The sequence below is a fragment of the Eptesicus fuscus genome, chromosome 7 (genome assembly GCF_027574615.1).
Source record: "Eptesicus fuscus isolate TK198812 chromosome 7, DD_ASM_mEF_20220401, whole genome shotgun sequence".
Classification (NCBI taxonomy): Eukaryota; Metazoa; Chordata; class Mammalia; order Chiroptera; family Vespertilionidae; genus Eptesicus; species Eptesicus fuscus.
The window spans coordinates 16,957,355-16,976,547 of NC_072479.1; the positions used below are offsets into that span (position 1 = coordinate 16,957,355).

General features: G+C 48.5%; 1 protein-coding gene across 1 annotated transcript in view; it reads right to left on the bottom strand.

The window, feature by feature from the left end:
* The window catches only part of DDX11 (DEAD/H-box helicase 11), a 35,680-nt gene that overhangs the window by 11,312 nt on the left and 5,175 nt on the right, over window positions 1-19,193 (bottom strand). The window contains exons 4-17 of the mRNA XM_054718777.1: window positions 11,036-11,284; window positions 10,160-10,246; window positions 9,682-9,839; window positions 7,929-7,974; window positions 6,866-6,973; window positions 6,554-6,641; window positions 5,913-6,121; window positions 4,220-4,372; window positions 3,231-3,277; window positions 2,816-2,895; window positions 2,009-2,053; window positions 1,823-1,890; window positions 470-508; window positions 67-178 (exon numbers count right to left, since the gene is read on the bottom strand). Coding sequence (XP_054574752.1) covers window positions 67-178; window positions 470-508; window positions 1,823-1,890; window positions 2,009-2,053; window positions 2,816-2,895; window positions 3,231-3,277; window positions 4,220-4,372; window positions 5,913-6,121; window positions 6,554-6,641; window positions 6,866-6,973; window positions 7,929-7,974; window positions 9,682-9,839; window positions 10,160-10,246; window positions 11,036-11,284 — 1,489 coding nt within the window. The remainder of the gene's footprint in view (window positions 1-66; window positions 179-469; window positions 509-1,822; window positions 1,891-2,008; window positions 2,054-2,815; window positions 2,896-3,230; window positions 3,278-4,219; window positions 4,373-5,912; window positions 6,122-6,553; window positions 6,642-6,865; window positions 6,974-7,928; window positions 7,975-9,681; window positions 9,840-10,159; window positions 10,247-11,035; window positions 11,285-19,193) is intronic.

Below are 19,193 nucleotides of genomic sequence, written 5' to 3' on the forward strand. Positions count from 1 at the left end.
GGAGAGTCCATGTGTGAGGAACATCCCTGCCCAGGGCCTGCAGCCCCGCCCCGCCTCCTGACTCACTTTCCGTCACCCCGGGCTGCAGGCTCTGTAGGAAGTGCTGGAACCCCGCCAGTCTGGGCTGCTCCCTGGGGGGAGTGAGGACTGCCCCATACCTTTCTGTGAAGCCAAAAAGCTGAGCAGGAATAAGAGCAACAGAGACAAACGAGGGCAGCAGTGAGGGAGGCCAGGGTGGATAAGAGGCTTCCATCTCTCATCTGCATCTCAACCAGCACCCACCCTCCCGCCACCCCAACACCAGGCATCTTGGCAGCCCCTCCCCAACCCGGCAAGGATGCTCCCCAGTGAGGACAATAGAGATGAGGGTGCCTCTGAGTTTCCACAGGGCAGGAGAGAGAGGCTCTGTGAGGGCAGCACTCAGGGTGCAGCTGGACCCCACCCAGGCCCCAGGGAAGGGCAGCCATACCTTTCTGCTGACCATGCTCTTCTCACAGTAGCGCCGCACCTGCAAGATCAAACCCGCTGTAGGCACATGGACAACTTAATCAGGCTGGAAAACAAAAACAGATAACCTCTCCCAAACCCCGGGAGCATGAGTCACCACCATCTCCCGGGGAGCCCAAAGCCTCCTGAGGCCGACCATGTCACCCTCCTTTCTGAGGTCACCCCGCTCCCACTGTCCCCACACCACACAGGGCTCTCCCACGAGAGGGCCCCTGCCAGGCCTCAGACACGGCCTTCACAAGTCTGCATGGCTCCACCCCTCCTAAAGGTGTTGTGTCCCGCTGCTTTCCTTCACCATGACGGCACCTAAGCTAGATCTTGAAGGATTAAGAGTTAGTCTTTAAAAAATCCTATAAGCAAAGGCACAAAGGAGGTAAAGCCTGGGACTTGTTCAAGGGACACCTGGAGCGCAGTTAGGTTGGCGTGTCGGCTGAAATGCAAGACGATGACTTTGGAGCCTTTAAAGAATTCTCAAAAGAATGGTATCTTTCAATTAAGATTCACTAGACTATAGTTTGTAAAAGTTATTAGAAGGGAGACAGAATGAAATCAAGAAAACCAGAAAGAAGCAAAGGAAAGGACTGCACTGAAGTGGCAGCTGTGGAAATGAAAAGGTGGGGTAAATTCAACAGCTATCCAGGCTATGGGGCACAATGGGTGACCTCGTTGAGCCTCGGCTTCCTTTGCTCTAGAATGGTGATGGCACACCCTACTCTACAGTCACAGAACCTGGCCCACTGCCTCAAACACAGTGATTGTTCCGTTATCGTTAGTAAACTAGAATCATAAGGTTGTGAGTCTAGCCCCGGGGAGAGCACCAATATGTGGGCCTGGAGCAAGCAAAACTGTGAGGCTGCAATAAACCACAGCTGGAGGGGGAAGACGAGAAAAGGTCAAGCAGAGTGGCCCAACTGTGACCTCACTCACCGCAGCCCAACAGCAGGATCACACTCACAAAGTTAACTTCCAGCTCTACCCAGCAGCCCAGGGGAAAGACCGTGCCCCAAGAAAGATGGAGTAAAGCGGAGGGCCGGGCGTCTCTAGTTGTGCTTATTAAGTACAAAGAAAGGCACCTTTACCCCCTAATCTCTCTGACCCTTCAACCCTAGGTCCTGGATTATGTTTTGTTACTGACATTACTTTTTATTTTCAGGGTTAATGGTATGTCTGTGCTGTAGATCCTCAGCCCTCTGGACTGATTGAGGACAGAAGGAATTTCCTTTTTATTCCTTCCATAGTGTTAACACAGTGTTCAGCCACAGGTGGGGGTAAGGATAAGAGTTGATGAGCTAGCATGAACCAGTGAAACCTCTACCTTGAACAAGTTGATGTTGTCGATCTGGCTCTGAAAGAGAAAGTCATTGATGGTCTTCAGCTCTGTCCCTAAGGGTAAACAAACGAGCCTTGGGGTCCTGCTCTGAAGACCACGGTGTTGGGGTCCCAGAGGGAAGCTCAGAACTGGCTCAGACCAGCCCTGGGCCCATGAGGGCCACCCTCTTACCTGTCTTTGAAAGGCTCTGTGTATTGGGATTTTGCTTAATGTTCCCTAAAAGAGAATTCAAACAGGTCAAGATGGTGGTCCTCTGGCCCCATCCTCTCACACTTCACAGTGTACTAGTCAAATAAGAACATTTGTCTGTGAACCGGCTTTTTGCTATTTTTAATACCCATAGACCCCCCCCCACACACCCCACTGAGGACAGATGTTCCAGGAAGCCTCAAAGCCTGACCCACAAGTGATATGGAGACCAAAGCCTGGTGATTCTTTTCACAGGGAGGCAGGGACAGAGTAGCCACCCCAGTTTAGGCAGGCGCCAACAGGACACGCCCAGCTGCTCGATGACAGAGGCACGGCAGAGACGGAAGCCAAGAGCACCAACATGAGACAAGATCCCCTCAGAACAACCACGCTGGCGTCCTGGACTTCCGCTTCCACGAAAGCATTCAAAAGGATCCCCGGGGAAGGAAAGGGCTGCTGCACAGAATGCTGGAAAGGTGCATGGGACCTGGAGCCAGTGGGTTCTAGTTCCTCTCAATGGGCTCAGCAACCAGAGGCTCTAGCTTCATTCACTCGTGTCACTGAGGGTCAACACACCCATGCTGCCGTCCTCACAGGAGCACTCAAGCTGCTATCACACTATGTAAAACGTCATTCACTTGTATTGTAGTGCTATTACTACCTCAGAACAGTGAATAAACCAGGGTCCTGAAAAAGATCTACTAGTAAGTTAGACGTCCTGACAGCGTCCAGGGAGCCGAGTCCAACGAGCGGAGCAGGGTGGAGTTAGGGCAGGGCGGGGCTCCTTACCACCCAGCACAGTCACAAACTTCTCCAACAGGTACAGGATCTGTTTGATGTACATCAGGTTCTTGGCCTTCAAACGCTTCCTGAGGACAAACCAAAAGACAGCAAGTGGGTTACTCCAACAGCACCTTCCCTTCTAAGTGCCCCAAGCTGAGGCCTTTCTGGCTGGTGTCTTTCTAACTGGGTCACAAGCTACAAATACTCCCCCAGAAAAACAGGCTGGCTGTGGCCCACGGCCTTCAGAGCCAGGTGCTGTGTCCTGAGTACCCCTGGCCTATGTGGGTGCACACACACAGGAGACAGCAGCACGCTAGGCCACCCCGCAGAGATGCCAACTAAGTGCCTCCTCTCAGAGGCTGGCTTAGGGGTGCTGAGGCTGAGCGGGATTTTCCCTTCCCCTCTGGAGGTGGTGTCTCACCTGTATCGTTCCATGTACTGGAGCAACTGGGAATGTGCCTGGCAGAGCTGAGGAGAGAAGAAATGGGCATGAAGGCAGACTAGGGTCTGGGCAAGTGGCATAGGGCTGTGCCAATTGTCTAGACTGTGGCTAGAAAATGCCAGCCCAGGACACATAGGAGGCAATCAAGGTGAGGAGAGTGGGGCTGGTTACAGATTAAGGTGTGGGTTTTAAAGGCCCGTGGCTGGTGGGACCTGAGAGAGGGAAGGAAGGCAGGTTCTGCTGCAGGGGCCACTCTGTGCCAAGGAAAAAGCAAGAGGCTGACTGGTAATGAAGGCCCCTCTAGTTCTTACTGGGCTGGGAAAAGACGTTGCCTACTAAGAGTGATAGTTCAAGGTAACCATCATGTCCTGGCCGAAGATCAACCCAGGCATTGGTCAGTAGAGGTGGTGGAATGTCATGTGGGTTTCAGGGTCAGAAACCAGTGGTCAAATCCCAGTTTCCCACTTACTAGCTATGTGACCTTAGGCACTGCCCAAACCTCCCTGAATCTCTGAGTTCTCAGTGTAAAATAGGAATACCAGCCCAATGTAGACGTGAACATCAGAGGTAACTCCTACAATGCATGGCACATAACAGGCAATAAATAGTTTTCAGAAATCTTGAGCATTCTTCAGTTAAATCCTCTCAAAGCAGTATCATCTAACTACATGAGGACCCTGCTTCTCTCAAGCCATTATCCTGGATCATGGAATGGTTAGCAGCATCCTGGGCTGGAGGGACTCAGGACAACACAGGCCAGTGAAGACCAAGGCACCAGCCCCTCTGCCTGAGCTAGAACCCAGTTCTGAGATCCGCTAGAAAGCAGTCACCTCTCATGAGCCTGCCGCCTTGACGCAGTGCACCACTACCAAGCGCCATTTATGGAGGAATCCCAGGTCCAGGCAGTTAGGGAAATGATCCTTTGCCCCATGATAAACCCTGGCTCCAGGAGGGAGAGGCTGACCTACCTGGGATCCACTGACCTCCGTACTGTGGATGCCTGTGATGGTGTCAATCAGGTTGTGCGCCTCATCGATGATCACTACCTGGCCCTGCAGCCGGATCCCCGCGGCCTGCCGGGTGGCCGTGTGCAGCAGCATCTGGTAGGGCAGCACCACCACCTGGGAGGAGATGGGGCCACCTGAGTGGGGCGGGACGCCCTCCTAGAGCAGGGTCACCAGCCTGCCCCAAGTTCCTGGTGAGAACAGTTTTATTTCCCGCCCAGAATAGGTGCAGGGAAAGGATCGCATCGTACTGTGCTTTTAGCAACAGACTCCTCAAAAGTTTTATGTGGAACATCAAATATATGAAACAAAAGTAAAGCTGATCTGACTTTTGACTGAACCAAGAGTGGGGTTATGGGGAGGGGAACCCCAGTTGCTTAGCCTTGTCCATACCCCCAAGGTAGCCCCCGAGGCACCCAAGTTTCCTAAAAAAAAAAAAAAAGGTGAAAACCACGAGTGTAGCAGAAGGCAGCCCAGGGCTCCGGCCCAGGAGCTGTCACTGCCCAGCTGTGTGATTCTGGGAAAGTCATTTAGCTCCCATGAGCCTCGTTTTCCTCATCTGCAAAATGGGCTTGATAAACTGTCAAACAGGGTTAAGAAGTGGGGTTGTGTAACAAAAATAAAAACGTTCTGTACATTTTTTAGTGGCTCTGGTGTTATGACAATTTTCCAGTTAAAAGAATACTGATAAACAAAGTGAAAATCCAGAAAACTGGAAACTTAAGACCCAGGTTTTAATATGGTTCCATTACTCACCTACTGTGAGAAAACAGATAAACCACTTAACCTTTCTGGACCCCAGTTGTCCCCAGGGGTAGAATATGGAAAGTACCTGCCTTTGCTAGCTCCATGGGATACCATAAAAGCAAAAATGGGGTGAAAAGGACCTTAAAAAGTCAAGATCATAAGAATTTCAGGACATCTTACTGCACTGGCACACAGTGTCTACAGCGCTAACCCTCGCTGCGGCAGACCCCGGGAAGGACAGCGGAGTGCTGGGAGGGCTGCTGCATTGCTCCGAGGACCACACACGCAGCCCAGGGAAACAGACTGATGAGCAATTACTGCCACACGAAATTATTACTAACACAGTTCCCTGCATCTTTTAAAATCGACTTTAACCTTTTCTTGATTATATGGAATTCTCTACAAATAATATCCTATTTCCAAAAGTCACTCAAATGAAGGAAGTAGCAAGAAATGTTAAATCATAACAACCAAATAACAGTATAATTTTTGACCTGTTAAATTGGCAGCTTTTCTGTTTAAATAATAAAAACAGTCCTCTCAAATGCTGCAGTAAGTACACAGTTAGGACAGTCACTCTGAACAGCCATTTATGTTCTGTAGCTCCCATTCCCCTCGGTGTCTGCCCTGGCATCTCTCACTGTAGTTTCAACTAGGAATGCACACCTTCTCCTGGATCTGACCCCCCATAATGCCATAGTCCCTGCAGAACAGCCACCAAGGGACCTGGGGCCTCCTGCGACCGGATGCCCTAGGAGAGAGTGGGTTTCGTGTCATCAGTGTGCAGTGTGTCGGTCAGTCCAACCATGGCCGGTGACACCTTCCCAAACTAAGAGGAGTAAGGAATTCCCTCACGGCCTAGGCTGCAGTTAAAGCCAAGAGCTACTGCCCAACCCTCCGCGGTCTTCACCTGGGCAGCTGGAATGGCAAACCGGCTCCCATAATAGGGACAGGCCCCAGCCTCCTTTCCCAGGGCCACCAGCTGCTCGATGTCCTTCACCTCCAGCAGCACCTGGTCCTGGAAGAGCTGCAGGTGCCTATGGCCGTAGAAGGGACAGGCAGCCCGGGATGCCTGCCTTCTCCTCTTGGGCTCCTGGTCCTCAGCTCGGCTCTTGCTCTCTGCGGGTGGGCAGCATGGGGGCAAAGGCAGAAAGAACGGTAACTGTCCTGTGGCCAGGAGCAGGCCGGTAAGGTCATGTCTACAAAACCCTTACATGAACTATTTATTCCGGTCTCATCATTAACACTCTGGTATTTTACTCTGTTCAAAACCCGGATTTCGGAATTAACACTGACCCAGAAAACAAAAACACCTTTTCCCAAGGAGAGGCTCTTTAGGAAGAGAGACGCCCCAGGCTAACACCAAAGCCATCCTCCCACTGCCACTCGGGAGAGGACAGAGAGAGAAAGAACATGGTAGTAACAAAACCCTAGGGTCAATGTTTGTATTGGGCTGGCCCAGGCCCCTCCCGAGCCTCACTCCCAGTACTGCCCGAGGCCACAGGATGGTCCCAGAGGCTGCTCCTTTAGCTCAAGGGTGCAGGTGGCTACCGTGTCTGCTCCTCTGTAGCTCCATACAGCGGTCGTTAATCAGCTGCACAGAACCCAGGTTTTTCACGTCTTGGTTTATACAAAGATTCTATGAGACAGAGGAGCAAGAGTTAAAGAAATGGTGCTGGCTAAATGATACACAGCAGCCCCCCCAGGGCCCCGCAGACCAGCCCTCCCCCGTTCCCTTCCAAGGGTCAGCAAGGCCAGGGAAGAGGTTATCCTCCCCTTCCTCAGCCTGCCTGGAAGAGGAAGACGAAGGCACAAGGAAGGGAGCAGATGGCACCAGGGCCGAGGCGCCCTGCCTCTGTCTACCTGCCGAGAGCCGAGGGAGACGAGCCGGGTGTCCTTGCCAAAGGGGCTCTTCTGTACCTCATGCACAAACTGGGCCAGCTGGGAGTGGGTCCGACTGCAGTAATAAATCTGCGCCGAGGAAAAGCAAGGGATTTCAAAGGCAGTATAACATCCTCAAATATTCTCTGCACATCAAGGAATGCCATGGGTGATGGGCTGAGGGAATGGGGAAAGGGGCCACAAATATACAAACCTAAAGCAAGGTGACTCTGTCCCACAGAAGATCTTAGCAAAATACCAGGGTTTCCCCACCTCATCCTCAACTCCTGAAGTTCAAGAGAATGCCCACCAGATGGGACTCCTCCCATCAGTCATGCTCAGCCCCTAATCCAACTGTTCTGGAGGGCTTGGCCACCTTAGGAAAGGTATTTCCATGAGTGGTGACTCCTGACATGGAAAAGGTCCCTAAGATTCTGGGGCGTGGTGAGGGGCTGTTCCACACACACCTCCCAAGGGCATGGAGGGTGGGGCTGGCAGTAAAGCAGGAGGAGGCTGAGCTGAACACTCTTTCTCTGTACTCCGCTAAGATTTAGAAGAGTGAGGAGAGGAAAAGAGAAAAAGGGAGAGGGGTCCAATTTCAACAGAGAAAACAAAGGTATTACGTGAATGAAACCAAATGATCTGAATTTGAGAAGTGTTGGCACCACATACGCCTCATAGCTTTCCATGCAAATGAAAATATGAACAAAAGAGAAGCGTGCCATCAGACAGCCAAAGGACAAAGAGCTCTCACTCTGACCTGCCCTGGCCTTCCCCAACCCCTGATGCAGAGAGAGACCCAGGGTCCTTGGCCCAGAATGGCTGTTCTTCCATGTCCTGCGGCACATGAGCCCAGGCATCACTCCCACGAGATGTCTTCCCAGGTGCCCAGTCCAGCCGGCCAGGTGAGCACCTAGAGACCAAGGTCTGGGTCTGGGGAGACAGAGTCAGTGGGCTGGAGGCCCCTCACCTACAGGAGGGACCCTCGCATTTTCCCTGGACTCCAGGCCAATCACAGCACAAAGCACAGGACACGGCCTCTTACCTTAGTTACATGTTCTTCCTCCAGGTCATCCTCATCCTCATCTAATCTGAGAGAAAAACAAACACAGAAAAACATTCTTCTCGCAAACGCAGGCCTACTAGACACACACTTACTGAGCATCTTACCACATGCCAGCGATCAGCCCTAGACCTAAACAACTGAGAAACGAACTGAGGATTGCGCTCTGAGCTAGAAGGAGACGCACACACCCCAGTAATGAAGTTCCACCAAAGCCGTCGTGCTCGCTTGTGCTCTCGGTCAGAGAGACGCCCCAGGCTAACACCAAAGCCATCCTCCCACTGCCACTCAGGAGAGGACAGAGAGAGAAGAACATGGCAGTAACAAAACCCTAGGGTCAATGTTTGACTGTCATCCGAGGCTACTCTCCTCTCACTGTCTAACCTCCAGCAAATGAGATTTCTCTCAGTTCACCAAGAGGATTTGACCTATCACTCTATCAGAGCCTGGGCATGCTGTGCTCTGTGTCAGGAATGCTCTCTCCCTCACTTCTTCCCTTTACCTAGCCAACTTCAAGATCTCCTCATAAACATTACCGGGTCTGGGCAGCCTTCCTCAATCTCCCCTGGCAGGGTGCCTGCCCTGTGACACACTGCCATGGTCCCTGTGATATTCACCTCTTTCAAACACCGTTTTCTCTTCTGTCTCCTCAACCACCCTCTCCTGCCCACAGGCGGATCTGGGTGTGTCTTGTTTCTACGGATCGCCCCCTCCCCCCCGCCCTCCCCATAGCCTGCAAACAGCAGCAACTCCATGTACATTTCCTGAGTGAAGCCCCAAATGACCGGGTGAGAGAATAAAAGGTGCTGTCACTTATGACCATGTCAATCTCTTCTCCCCTCAGAATTTACAAAAAACTTAAATTAAAAAACTAAATAAATAAATCACATGCCACATAGTGCACAAACTCAGCAGGATCTCGGTGCAAGGCTGGATGTGTGAATGAACGAAGTCCGCCCTTTCTAGGAATGAATGAGGAGCCCATCAGCACTGGGGACTGTCAGTCAACCTGCATTACTTGGCTGGTTGTTTAGTCAACGTTATTAGTCTAAGCTTCTTAGAAAACACAAAATCCTTTTTCAGATATACTCTACCTTGTGTATAAGGTGGGGTTATCCATAGATTTTTTTGTTTGTTTTTGTTCACCTAGCAATTCAGTTTTTTTTAAAAAGCAGGAATGCTCATTGCCTTGGGCTATTAGAAAAGGAGTTAGTTACAGGGTTAGTTTCCTGTCAATTAAGAACTGTGCAGTCAGCTTTGTCTGAAAGGCCTGGATTTAAATCACAGGACACAGGAACCAAGACGGTGGTGTGGGTAAGCACCTGTACTCAATGCAGTTTGGTACTTAAGAGTCTGAGATCTAGAGCTGGGTGGGCGGGTTCAAGTCTCTGCTCCCCGCTGCCGGTCCTTGTGGCCTTGGCCAAGGCATCACACCTGGCTGGGCCACAGCTTCCTCAGGTGTAAAGGGAAGACACAAATACTGATGTGAGAATAATGGCATTAACACACGTGCAGCCAGTGCCCGGCAGAGAGAGGGGGCTGGCTATCACTGCCATTATCACTTACGCACCCTGAGGAGGAGCCTGGCTGGGAGAAAAGAGGCAGTGGCTGGCATTCCATCCCTTCAGATGCCCGAAGAGTGACAAGGAAGCCTGCCTCTTTCTGGGCACAAGGAAGGAGCTGCCTCCCATGTGGGCTCAGCAGGGCGGTGGGTGGAGCAGAAGTGCTATCTTACCCGTTAGGGGCTCCTTTCTCCTCATCACTCTCGTACTCCGAGAGGACCAGCTCCTCCTCCCCAGATGCCAGCTGCTCCAGCGGCTCGGCCTCTGTTCCTGCCGCCAGTATGTCCCTGCTGAGACGGAGGAGACGCTCTGTCTCTTCTTCTTCCTGTCTCTGTACAGGAGCAGTGCAGGAGGGGAAAGATAACCTCAGTACTGATGCCCCACCTTCGACAGAGTCAGCCTCAGTGTGGCCGTCCCCAAGGACAACACACACACACACACACACACACACACACACAACATTAACTCGGGCCTTGCTGCTTTACTGGTATCAATATCCCAGGTAACACTACCTCGGCTCAAGCTCCCATCCACTGGGTCATTAGGACTTAGAGAGTGAGGGTCAGGGAAAGGAACCTGAGGACCTGGCTACTCACCCAAAGGAGATACACCTCGAGGCCCCAAGCAGCCACTCCAGGCGATGACACTCACCTCACGCTTGGCTGCATACTTGAGCTGTGTATTGTGACGGAGCTGCTGTAGGCGTTCTTCTCGCTTCTTCCTCCTGATCTGCTCCTTCTAAAGGGGAAAGAAGCCATAAAGGAGATTACTGCAGGAAGCCCCAAACCAAGCCTTTCTTACAGAGTCTGGGGCTGCTCAGCCTAGTGCCTCGTCACACAGGGCGGTTCTCCTCCCCTGGCCGGCACTCATCACCAGACCCGGAGCCTCGCCAGGTCCCGGCCTCGCTGCTCACTGCAGGAAGTCTGCATATCCCCTCCCAGAGCCACATACTCTCACAATCAAATGCATTCCTTATTGAGTTTGCAGCTATGAAACCATGTTGCCAATGGCAACAGTGAGATAGGTTCCTTTCCCAGGTGGGTAATGAATGGGAACTGCCAACCCCTTGTCTAGAGAAGGCCTGTTGACATTAGCTTTAAAAAGACAGCAAGGCCCTGGTCAATGTTTCTTAGTGGTTAGAGTGCTGGCCCATGCACCAAAGGGTCACAGGTTCGATTCCCAGTCAAGAGCACGTACCTGGGTTATGGGTTCACTCTGCACCCTCGGTCGGGGCAGCATGTGTGGGGAGGCAACTGATCAATGTGAGAGTCTCTCTCACATTGATGTTTCTCTCTCCACCCTCCCTTCCACTCTCACTGAAAAGCAATAGAAAAAATATCCTCAGGTGAGGGTTAACAACAAAAAAAGATAGCAAGGGTGCAGCACCATTAACTCAACAAAGCTGGCAGGAGAGCTAAGAGGCACTGCAAAGGCAAAGAACACTATCTAAATCTCAGAATCAATCCCAAATCATCACTGAAGTCCTGTTTCCTAGATCACAGCCACTTCTTCTACCCTGGATCTCACCTTTAGGCGGTCCACCAGGTCCCTTTCTTCTTTCTTCTGCACAAACTGAGTAACCCAGTCAGGTTCTCCAGTGGGCCTCAGGGTGTCTGGGGTCTCTTGAAGTGAGGATGAAATAAATGGGGGCTGGTCCTTCCCATCACCGGAGGGGGCAGTTCCAGTTTTAAGGAGATGTGCCTCCTCTTGACGTTTCTTCTGTTCAAAGTCACGGAGCCAGGAAAGGGCCCCACAAATAAGACTTAAGGATTTTCCCTACGGGAAAAAAATGTTTTCAGAAATAGAAGACAACAAACCAAGCTTCCCAAATGACCTTTCCCATTTTACTAAAGCGTCAAAGAAAGTCTGACTTTAAATATTAGACCAGCCTGGGGAAGAGAAGGAAATTAGCAAGGAAATGAAGCTCTTAGCTGAGTTATACAACTCACTGCTCCTGAAAGAATTTGAAGTGGCTTATCAGGTTACACATAACTACTGTAAGTCAACGTAACTAGAAGTGAGAAAGCAGATAAATAGCCCCCAAAACAATTAAAGCAAAAACATGTGGAGCATGAAATGCTACCCACGTGCCGAGGAGCAACGCCTTTCAAGCCGCTGGTGTGCGGTAGAACGTGACCCGCCCCACAGTCCCTCCCGGTGTTTATAACTTCGCTGAAGCAACCAACTGCTCTCAAGAACACAATTCTTGATTTAAAGACCAGAATTCTCCCCGTGGGTCCGTGTTATGGGGTTGACTCTTGTCTCCCCCAAATCCATGTCAAAGTCCCAACCCCCAATGTCTCAGAATGTGGCCTTATTTGGAGGGAGGTCATTGCAGGTGTATTTAGTCAAGATGAGGTGGGCCCTAATCCAATCTGACTGTTGTCCTTATAAAAAGGGGAAATTTGGACACACAGGCCGAAAAGGAAGGTGATCGACAGGGAAATAAGAGAGACATCTACAAGCCAAGGAGCGGGGCCTAACAGACCCTTCTCCCACGGCCCTCAGGAAGAACCAACTCTGAAACCAAGCTGTTGGGAGGCTTGGTTCTTTCTCACTTCTGGCCTCCAGAACTGGGAGAGAACAAATTTATGTTGTTTAAGCCACCCACGTTGCCAGGATTTGTTATAACAGTCCTTCCAGAAAAGCTGCTGCTTCTGGTATCCAAAGGACAGGTCATTTCAGGTGAATCTCAGGAGGGCCAACACCTTCGTGTCCAGGCCATCACTCCCCCAAGCCTGCTTAACCCAGGGGTGATCTCGGAGTATCCAGAGTGAGGTTCTGAGCCTGATCTGGGCTTGAATGAACTGCAGGTGAAATGCATGTGTGTCTAGGTTGGGCAGAAACAGCAGAGCATAGTGGCTAGAGCTTCAGACTTCACCGCCAGGTTGCCTGGGCCAAATACTGGCTCCTCCACCTATCAGCTCTGTGGCCTTAGGCTAACTTCTCTAGGCTTGTTTCTAAAAATGCAAAATGGGAATACCAGTAATAGTAGGACCTTCCTCAGAGTTGCTGCAAGCATTGATTAAGTTAATACACATAAAAGTTAATACCTACACCAAGATTAGAGGGAACACCTGGTACATAAATGAGCAACCAGGGCCTGTTTATTTTTTTTTGGGGGGGGTGGGGTGGAGGGTTGCTATTATTAAGTAACTAGAGGCCTGGTGCATGAATTTGTGCACCATTGGGGTCCTTCAGTCTGGCTTGCAGAATTGGGCCGAAACCAGCTCTCCGACAGCCCCTAAGTGCGAGAGGGTGCAGGCCAGACCGAGGGACCCCACCAGTGCACAACTGGGCCAGGGAGGGATTCGAGAGGTTGGCCAGTCAGGGAGGGACCGCGGGAGGGCTCCAGGGTATGTCCAGCCTGTCTTGCTCAGTCCCGATTGGCCGGATCCCAGCAGCAAGCTAACCTACTGGTCAACTCTCTGCCCCCTGGTGGTCAGTGCATATCATAGTGAGCAGTTGAGAGGCCTTAGCATATCATTAGCATATTATGCTTTGATTGGTTGAATGGACAACTGGACACTTAGCATATTAGGCTTTTATTATAGGATAATAAAATACTATTAACTTGGGATGAGGATCTATTCGCTTTCATCAAATTCTCAGAAGGCTCTGTGACTGATGGGTACTTCTGAAGAATGGATGGCTCACGTATGTCTAGAAAAGCCCCATATGTTCCCTTTCTGTCCATTTTTGATAGAGACTGAGTGACAAAGACTTGCAGACAGCAGTCTCCAGGAAAGCCTGGGGCAGCCATTCTGTGCTGCCTGGGAATGGGAGCCATCAGCTTCAGCTGTCATCAAGTGAGGAGTAGGAGAGACATCCCCCATGTAACATGGCCCAGGCACAGATGCCTGGTTAGATAGCCAGCAACTTCCTCCTGAAAGTGAGCTGAGGGAGTTTCTGAGGGCAAAGTTATCTTCCAGAAACAACGGTGGCAAACTCTTTAACACCAAGGAAAAAAGACCACCAAAGCCCTGCAGATCCATGTTCCGTAATAAGGCCACAGAAATTTTAGGCTGGAAAACGTTAAAAAGATGTATAATCAACTGCTCACCTGTTATGAAATAAATTTAATAAAGTACCCACAGTATACCTAGCTTTGTACAATGTTATTTCCTGGGGATTTTGTTAAAATAACACAGTTTAAAAAGTTTATGCAAAGGAAACTAAATTCTTTCTAAACACCTACACTGTAGCAACCACTGGGCTTGATGGTGGGAACACAGAGCTCTCTAGAAAGTGCCCACAGGCACCAACTTAAACATATGACTTGAAGGGTTATGCATTCCTGCGGGACACGGACTCCAGAACTGCAATGCTATACAAGGCACAGTGGGCACAAAGGCAAGAGGTCAATTCAACGTGGTGGTCTCATGAAAGGCTTAAAAGATGACGCTTAAGGGAAAATAGGCATCATCGGGGGAACAGGCATCTGAGGCAGAGGACTAGAAGGTGAGGCACAGCCTGGAACGGCATGGCACCCCTGCAGGCAGTGGGGCACGAGGACAGGAGGGAGCTCTATTAGGGGTGGGACGTGGAAGACAGTGGCTTCTTCTTGAAGGCAACTGAAGTACACAGATGAGGCCACAGAACCAACATGAAGGGCTGAGCAGAAGAGAGGATGCCTGGAATGGACAAGGAGCTGAAGACGGAAAGACCTGAGAGGGAGGAGTTGGGCCTTCAGGTTAAACAAGGTGGAATGTACACATGCTCTTCTAGCTCTTCTGCATCTTTTCTGAAACACATTAAAATTATAACAAAGGCATAAGAGAGGCTTACACCCACAAGAACAAGAAAGTGGAAGAAGGGATAGTAACAAATTTTAGGAGAGAAAGCAGAGAAATGGAACCGACCTAGCAGAGTAAAGGACACCGAGCCCAGGTGTCTACAGAAGTCTCCTCAGATTCCCCCTCAGAAACGCCCGGAAACTAGCAGGGCCACGGAATAACAATGAAAACAAAGGGATTAATTGAAATTCTTTTAAGGATAATTAGACCCCCAAGTTGCAGTCCCCACTCCTCACAGTAGACAGTTTATTCTCTGGTAAAGCTGAGCCAGGAGGCCCTGGAGACAGCAGGTGGAGTGAAGCGTGGGGAAGAGGGCTAAAAGCAGGGCAGAGAGACTGTGTACCTCAAGTCACGTCTCTAGTCCCTCAAAAATACTGGCTGTCAGGCTTGGACCCACTAGGCAAGAGTTCAAAGGAGAGACTTCTCGGGAAAAACTAGATGGCCCTAGGGAAAATTCTACAAATACTGACAAATGGAAGCCCCAAACAGTGGCTGGGCCTATGGGGCCCCAGCCTCCATCACAGGCCTTTCACTCAGCCTTGCAGTGGCATTTGCTTGAACACCAACAGAAGACAGCCAAGGATCGCCAGGCATTTGAGGAAAGCCTCAAAACATAATACCCCAAATTGGGGGAAGGGGAGCAATGCAGGGGGGGAAAACTTCAAACTACTACTATAATTGATATCTACAGAACGATATTATTTCCATGAAACAAGAACAATATGCTTTTTTTTAAATTACAGAATAAGAACAAGTTCTTGAATATTTAAGAGATGACAGCCAAAATAAACTGAATAGAAAGACTGGACAATGAAGTTAAAGAAATCTTAAAGAAGTAGAATTTTAGGCAAAAATAAAAACATACAAACCATGGTGCTCAAAGAGATGAGCAATTAGAAGAAAACATAATTATAGGATTAACCAGGGGGCCCAAACCCAGTGAATGGGAGTACCAACAAGATTATTATCAAATACAAGAAAATGTCTCAGAATGAGAGGTAGATGACCCAGATGGAAAGTGCTCAAGTAACCAGTACAAGAAATTAAACATACGCACAGCAGGTCCGTCAGCATGCAATTTCAGACACAAAGGGTAAAGAGAAGATCCTAAAAACTTTGGAGGGTGAGGTGGAATCAGGTCACAGAGGACTGAGGTGCAGACTACCACTGGAATTCTCAACAGCAACAATGGAAACTAGTGAACAGAGGGAGCAAATGTGAGGGAGAATTATTTTGAAACTAGACTTATATATTCAGCCAAACTATTAATACCAACCAAGTAGAACTAATACATTTTCAGGCCAGCAAAGTCTTAAACACTTACCTACACAGCCCTTCTCAGGAAGACTCTCTACCAAAACAAGGAAATAAATTAAGAAGATATGTGTCTAAGAAACAGAGAATCCATTACCGAAAAAAAATAAGGAAAAATAAACATTACATGGATGAATCTCAAAAATATGCTGAGTGAATAAAAGAAACCAGATACAAGAGTACATACTATCTGATTCCATTTTTATGGAATAGTGGAAAGATAAAGCTAAGCTACAGAAAGCAGATCAATGGCTGAGGCTGGTATGTTGAGAATGGAGGGGCAGCAGCAGGGAGCCACTTCCAGAAGGTACAGGGAACTTTCTGGGGTGATGGATATGTCTTGCATCTTGATCGTGGTGATGATATGGGTGTTCACATCTATCAAAATTCATTGGAATTGTAGACTTAAAAGGGATACATATTACTATATATCGATTATCCTAAAAAAAGTTGATTTTTTTTTTTTTTAAAAAGGAGCAAAGGGAAATCCTCCAGCAATTGCTGTGAAGTAGATCTAAGGAACAACTAATTCAGATTAGAACAAATGGGTGAAGTACTTCAAGGAAGTCTCCAAGGTAAAATGGAATTGATTATTGCTATGGACTGAACTTATCCCCCCCAAAATTCATATGTTCAAGCCCTAACCTGCTCATGACCATATTGGAAAAACAGTCTTTAAGGAGGTGATTAAGGTAAAATGAGGTCATAAAGGTATCCCTGATCTTCTGATAGATCTGGTGGTGTCCTTATAAAAGGGGAAGAGACACCAAATCTCTCTCTCTGTGTGTCTCTCTGTCTGTCTCTCTCCCCACCGACCCCCCCGCCCCCTATCTCTTTCTGCCATGTGAGGACACAGAAAGAAGATGGCCGTCTGAAAGCCAGGAAGAGGATCCTCACCAAAAACTAAAGCCTGCTGCAACCTTACTCTTGGACATTCGTCTCCAGTACTGCGGAAAAATAAATTTCTGTCATTTAAACCACCCAGTCTATAGCATTTTGTTGTAGCAACTCTAGCAGACTAAAATGATAACTTTACATAGGGAACACAGGTATCCCCCACTTTCCAAAAGTTCGCATTAGGCAAACTTAGCTCTTTTGTAAAAGCACAGTGGTATAACACAAACTTGCAAAAAGCAAACTTTTGGGAACTGGAAGATATTCTCCACTTTACTGTCATTTTGGCTTATGAAAGGTTTCATGGGAATGCTCTATAGCTGTCCCTCAGTATTCATGGGCGATTAGTTCCAAGACCCCCAAGGATACAAAAATCTGTAGATGCTCATGTCCCTTATATAAAACTTAGAGGCCCGGTGTACGAATTCATGCACGGGTGGGGTCCCTAGGCGACCAGGGCCAATCGGGGCCTTCCGGCTGCCAGGGGCCTTCCTTCCTGCCAGCTGCCAGCTGCCGGCCAGGGCCTTCCTTCCTGCTGGTGGCCGGCCAGGGCCTTCCTTCCTGCTAGCTGCTGGCTGGGGCCTTCCTTCCTGCTGGTGGCCAGCCAGGGCCTTCCTTCCTGCCGGCCAGGGCATGCCAGATGTGGGGAGGGACTATGGGAGGTTGGCCAGCCACTGGGAGGGGTCAGGTGAGGTTGGCCGGCCGCGGGAGGTTGGCTATGGGAGCGTACTGACCACCAGGGGGCAGCTCCTGCGTTGAGCATCTGCCCCCTGGTGGTCAGTGTGTGTCATAGCGACCAGTCATTCTGGTTGTTCTGGCATTCCAGTCACTTAGGCTTTTATATATACACCAGAGGCCTGGTGCACGAATTTGTGCATGGGCGGGGTCCAGTCGGCCTGCCCCATCAGGGCCGATTGGGCCTGGCTTGCCTGGGGGGAGGGGCCACATACAGTTGGCCAGTCAATCCGCCCCCTGGTCAACTCCCTGTCAACTCTTGGTGGAGGGGACAATTTGCATATTAGCCTTTTATTATATAGGATAGATAGATGACTTAGTATTTGCAAGTAACCTATGCACATAATCCCATACACTTTAAATCATGTCTACATTACTTATAATACTTAATATAATGTAAATTTTACATAAATAATTGCTATACTATATTGTTTAGGGAGTAATAACAAGAAAAAAGTCTGGAGGGGTTGATGACAAATATGTGATACCTTAATCAATAAAGTAATTAAAAAACAAACAAACAAAAAAGTCTGTACATGTTCAGCAACTGTCATAGGTCTAACTACATAGAACATGTCAGCAACAAGGTAGCTTCCCCCCCAATACTTTTTATCTGGAGTTGGTTGAACCCATGGGTGCAGAACCCACAGATAAGGGCCAACTGTACTTTTGGACAGTGTGAAAATCTGTGTCATATTGAGAGACTACTGGATGATGTGTGAGGAGTTCGCATAAGCATACTGAACACTAAATAAACTTTTAAAAGGCAATTATTAACTCTAGAAAAATAAAATTATTCAATGAAAAAACAATTATAGTATACTGCCTTAGCAGAGACTAAAAACAGCTAATTACATCAGGAGAACAAGGGAAAAATGATGGTAAGAAAGCTACATCTTATCCATCACAAGAGGAAGATACCAATCACTAAAATCCACAAATCAAGAAACAAGAGCACATAGGTTATAATTTCAAAATGTGCTATATGAGAAAAGTACATTTCTTAAGAAACAGACAAAATATTTAAAAGCACCGGCCCATTGCACCAGATTTGACTTTTTTAAAAAAAGGTGTTCATTTATTTCAGAGAGAGGAATGGAGAGGGAGAGAGAGATAGAAATATTGATGAGAAACATTGATCAGCTATCTTCTGCATGCCCCTACTGAGGATCAACCCATATCCAAGGCATGTACCCTGACCGGAAATCGAACCAGTAACCTCCTGGTACATGGGTCAATGCTCAACCAACTGAGCTCACCCTGGCAGGGCAATAAATTTGACTTTTAAAATAACATGCGTTATTCTTTGATTAAAATTTTTATATTGCTTTAAACAAAAAGGAGGATATGTTCAATAACGTCAAACGTTACAGTGTGGTCAAAATAAGGGCTTCAGATATCCAGATCTACTAAACAGGAAGTCACTACTGACCGTAAAAATATTTCAGTGGGTTGGTAGGGGAAGAAGTCATATTGTACTGGGTTAAATGGAGGGAAAAGTGCTAGTAGAATACTACTGAAAAAAAATACCTCTGCACATTATATTTATGACCCACATTTTGTTAAATGCAGGACTTATTCTCTCCCACTCACTACATATACACTGAGTGGCCAGATTATGATCTCTGAATGCATAATAATCTGGCCACTCAGCATATATATATATATATATTAGCCTTTTATTCTATAGGATATACACTGAGTGGCCAGATTATTATGCATTCAGAGATCATAATAATCTGGCCACTCAGTGTATATGAAAGAACAAAATGAAACAATATAGTACCCCTGTCTGCACTTTTCCTGTCCCAGGAGGTCATGTCATCTCAGGAGAGAGTGACATGCTTCCATCAGCAAGTGAGAGAAAAAGAATGAGTTACTTCCTTTTATTCATTCATTCCACACACCTATTAGGAGCCTCCTATGGGCCAAATGGGCCAAGTTCT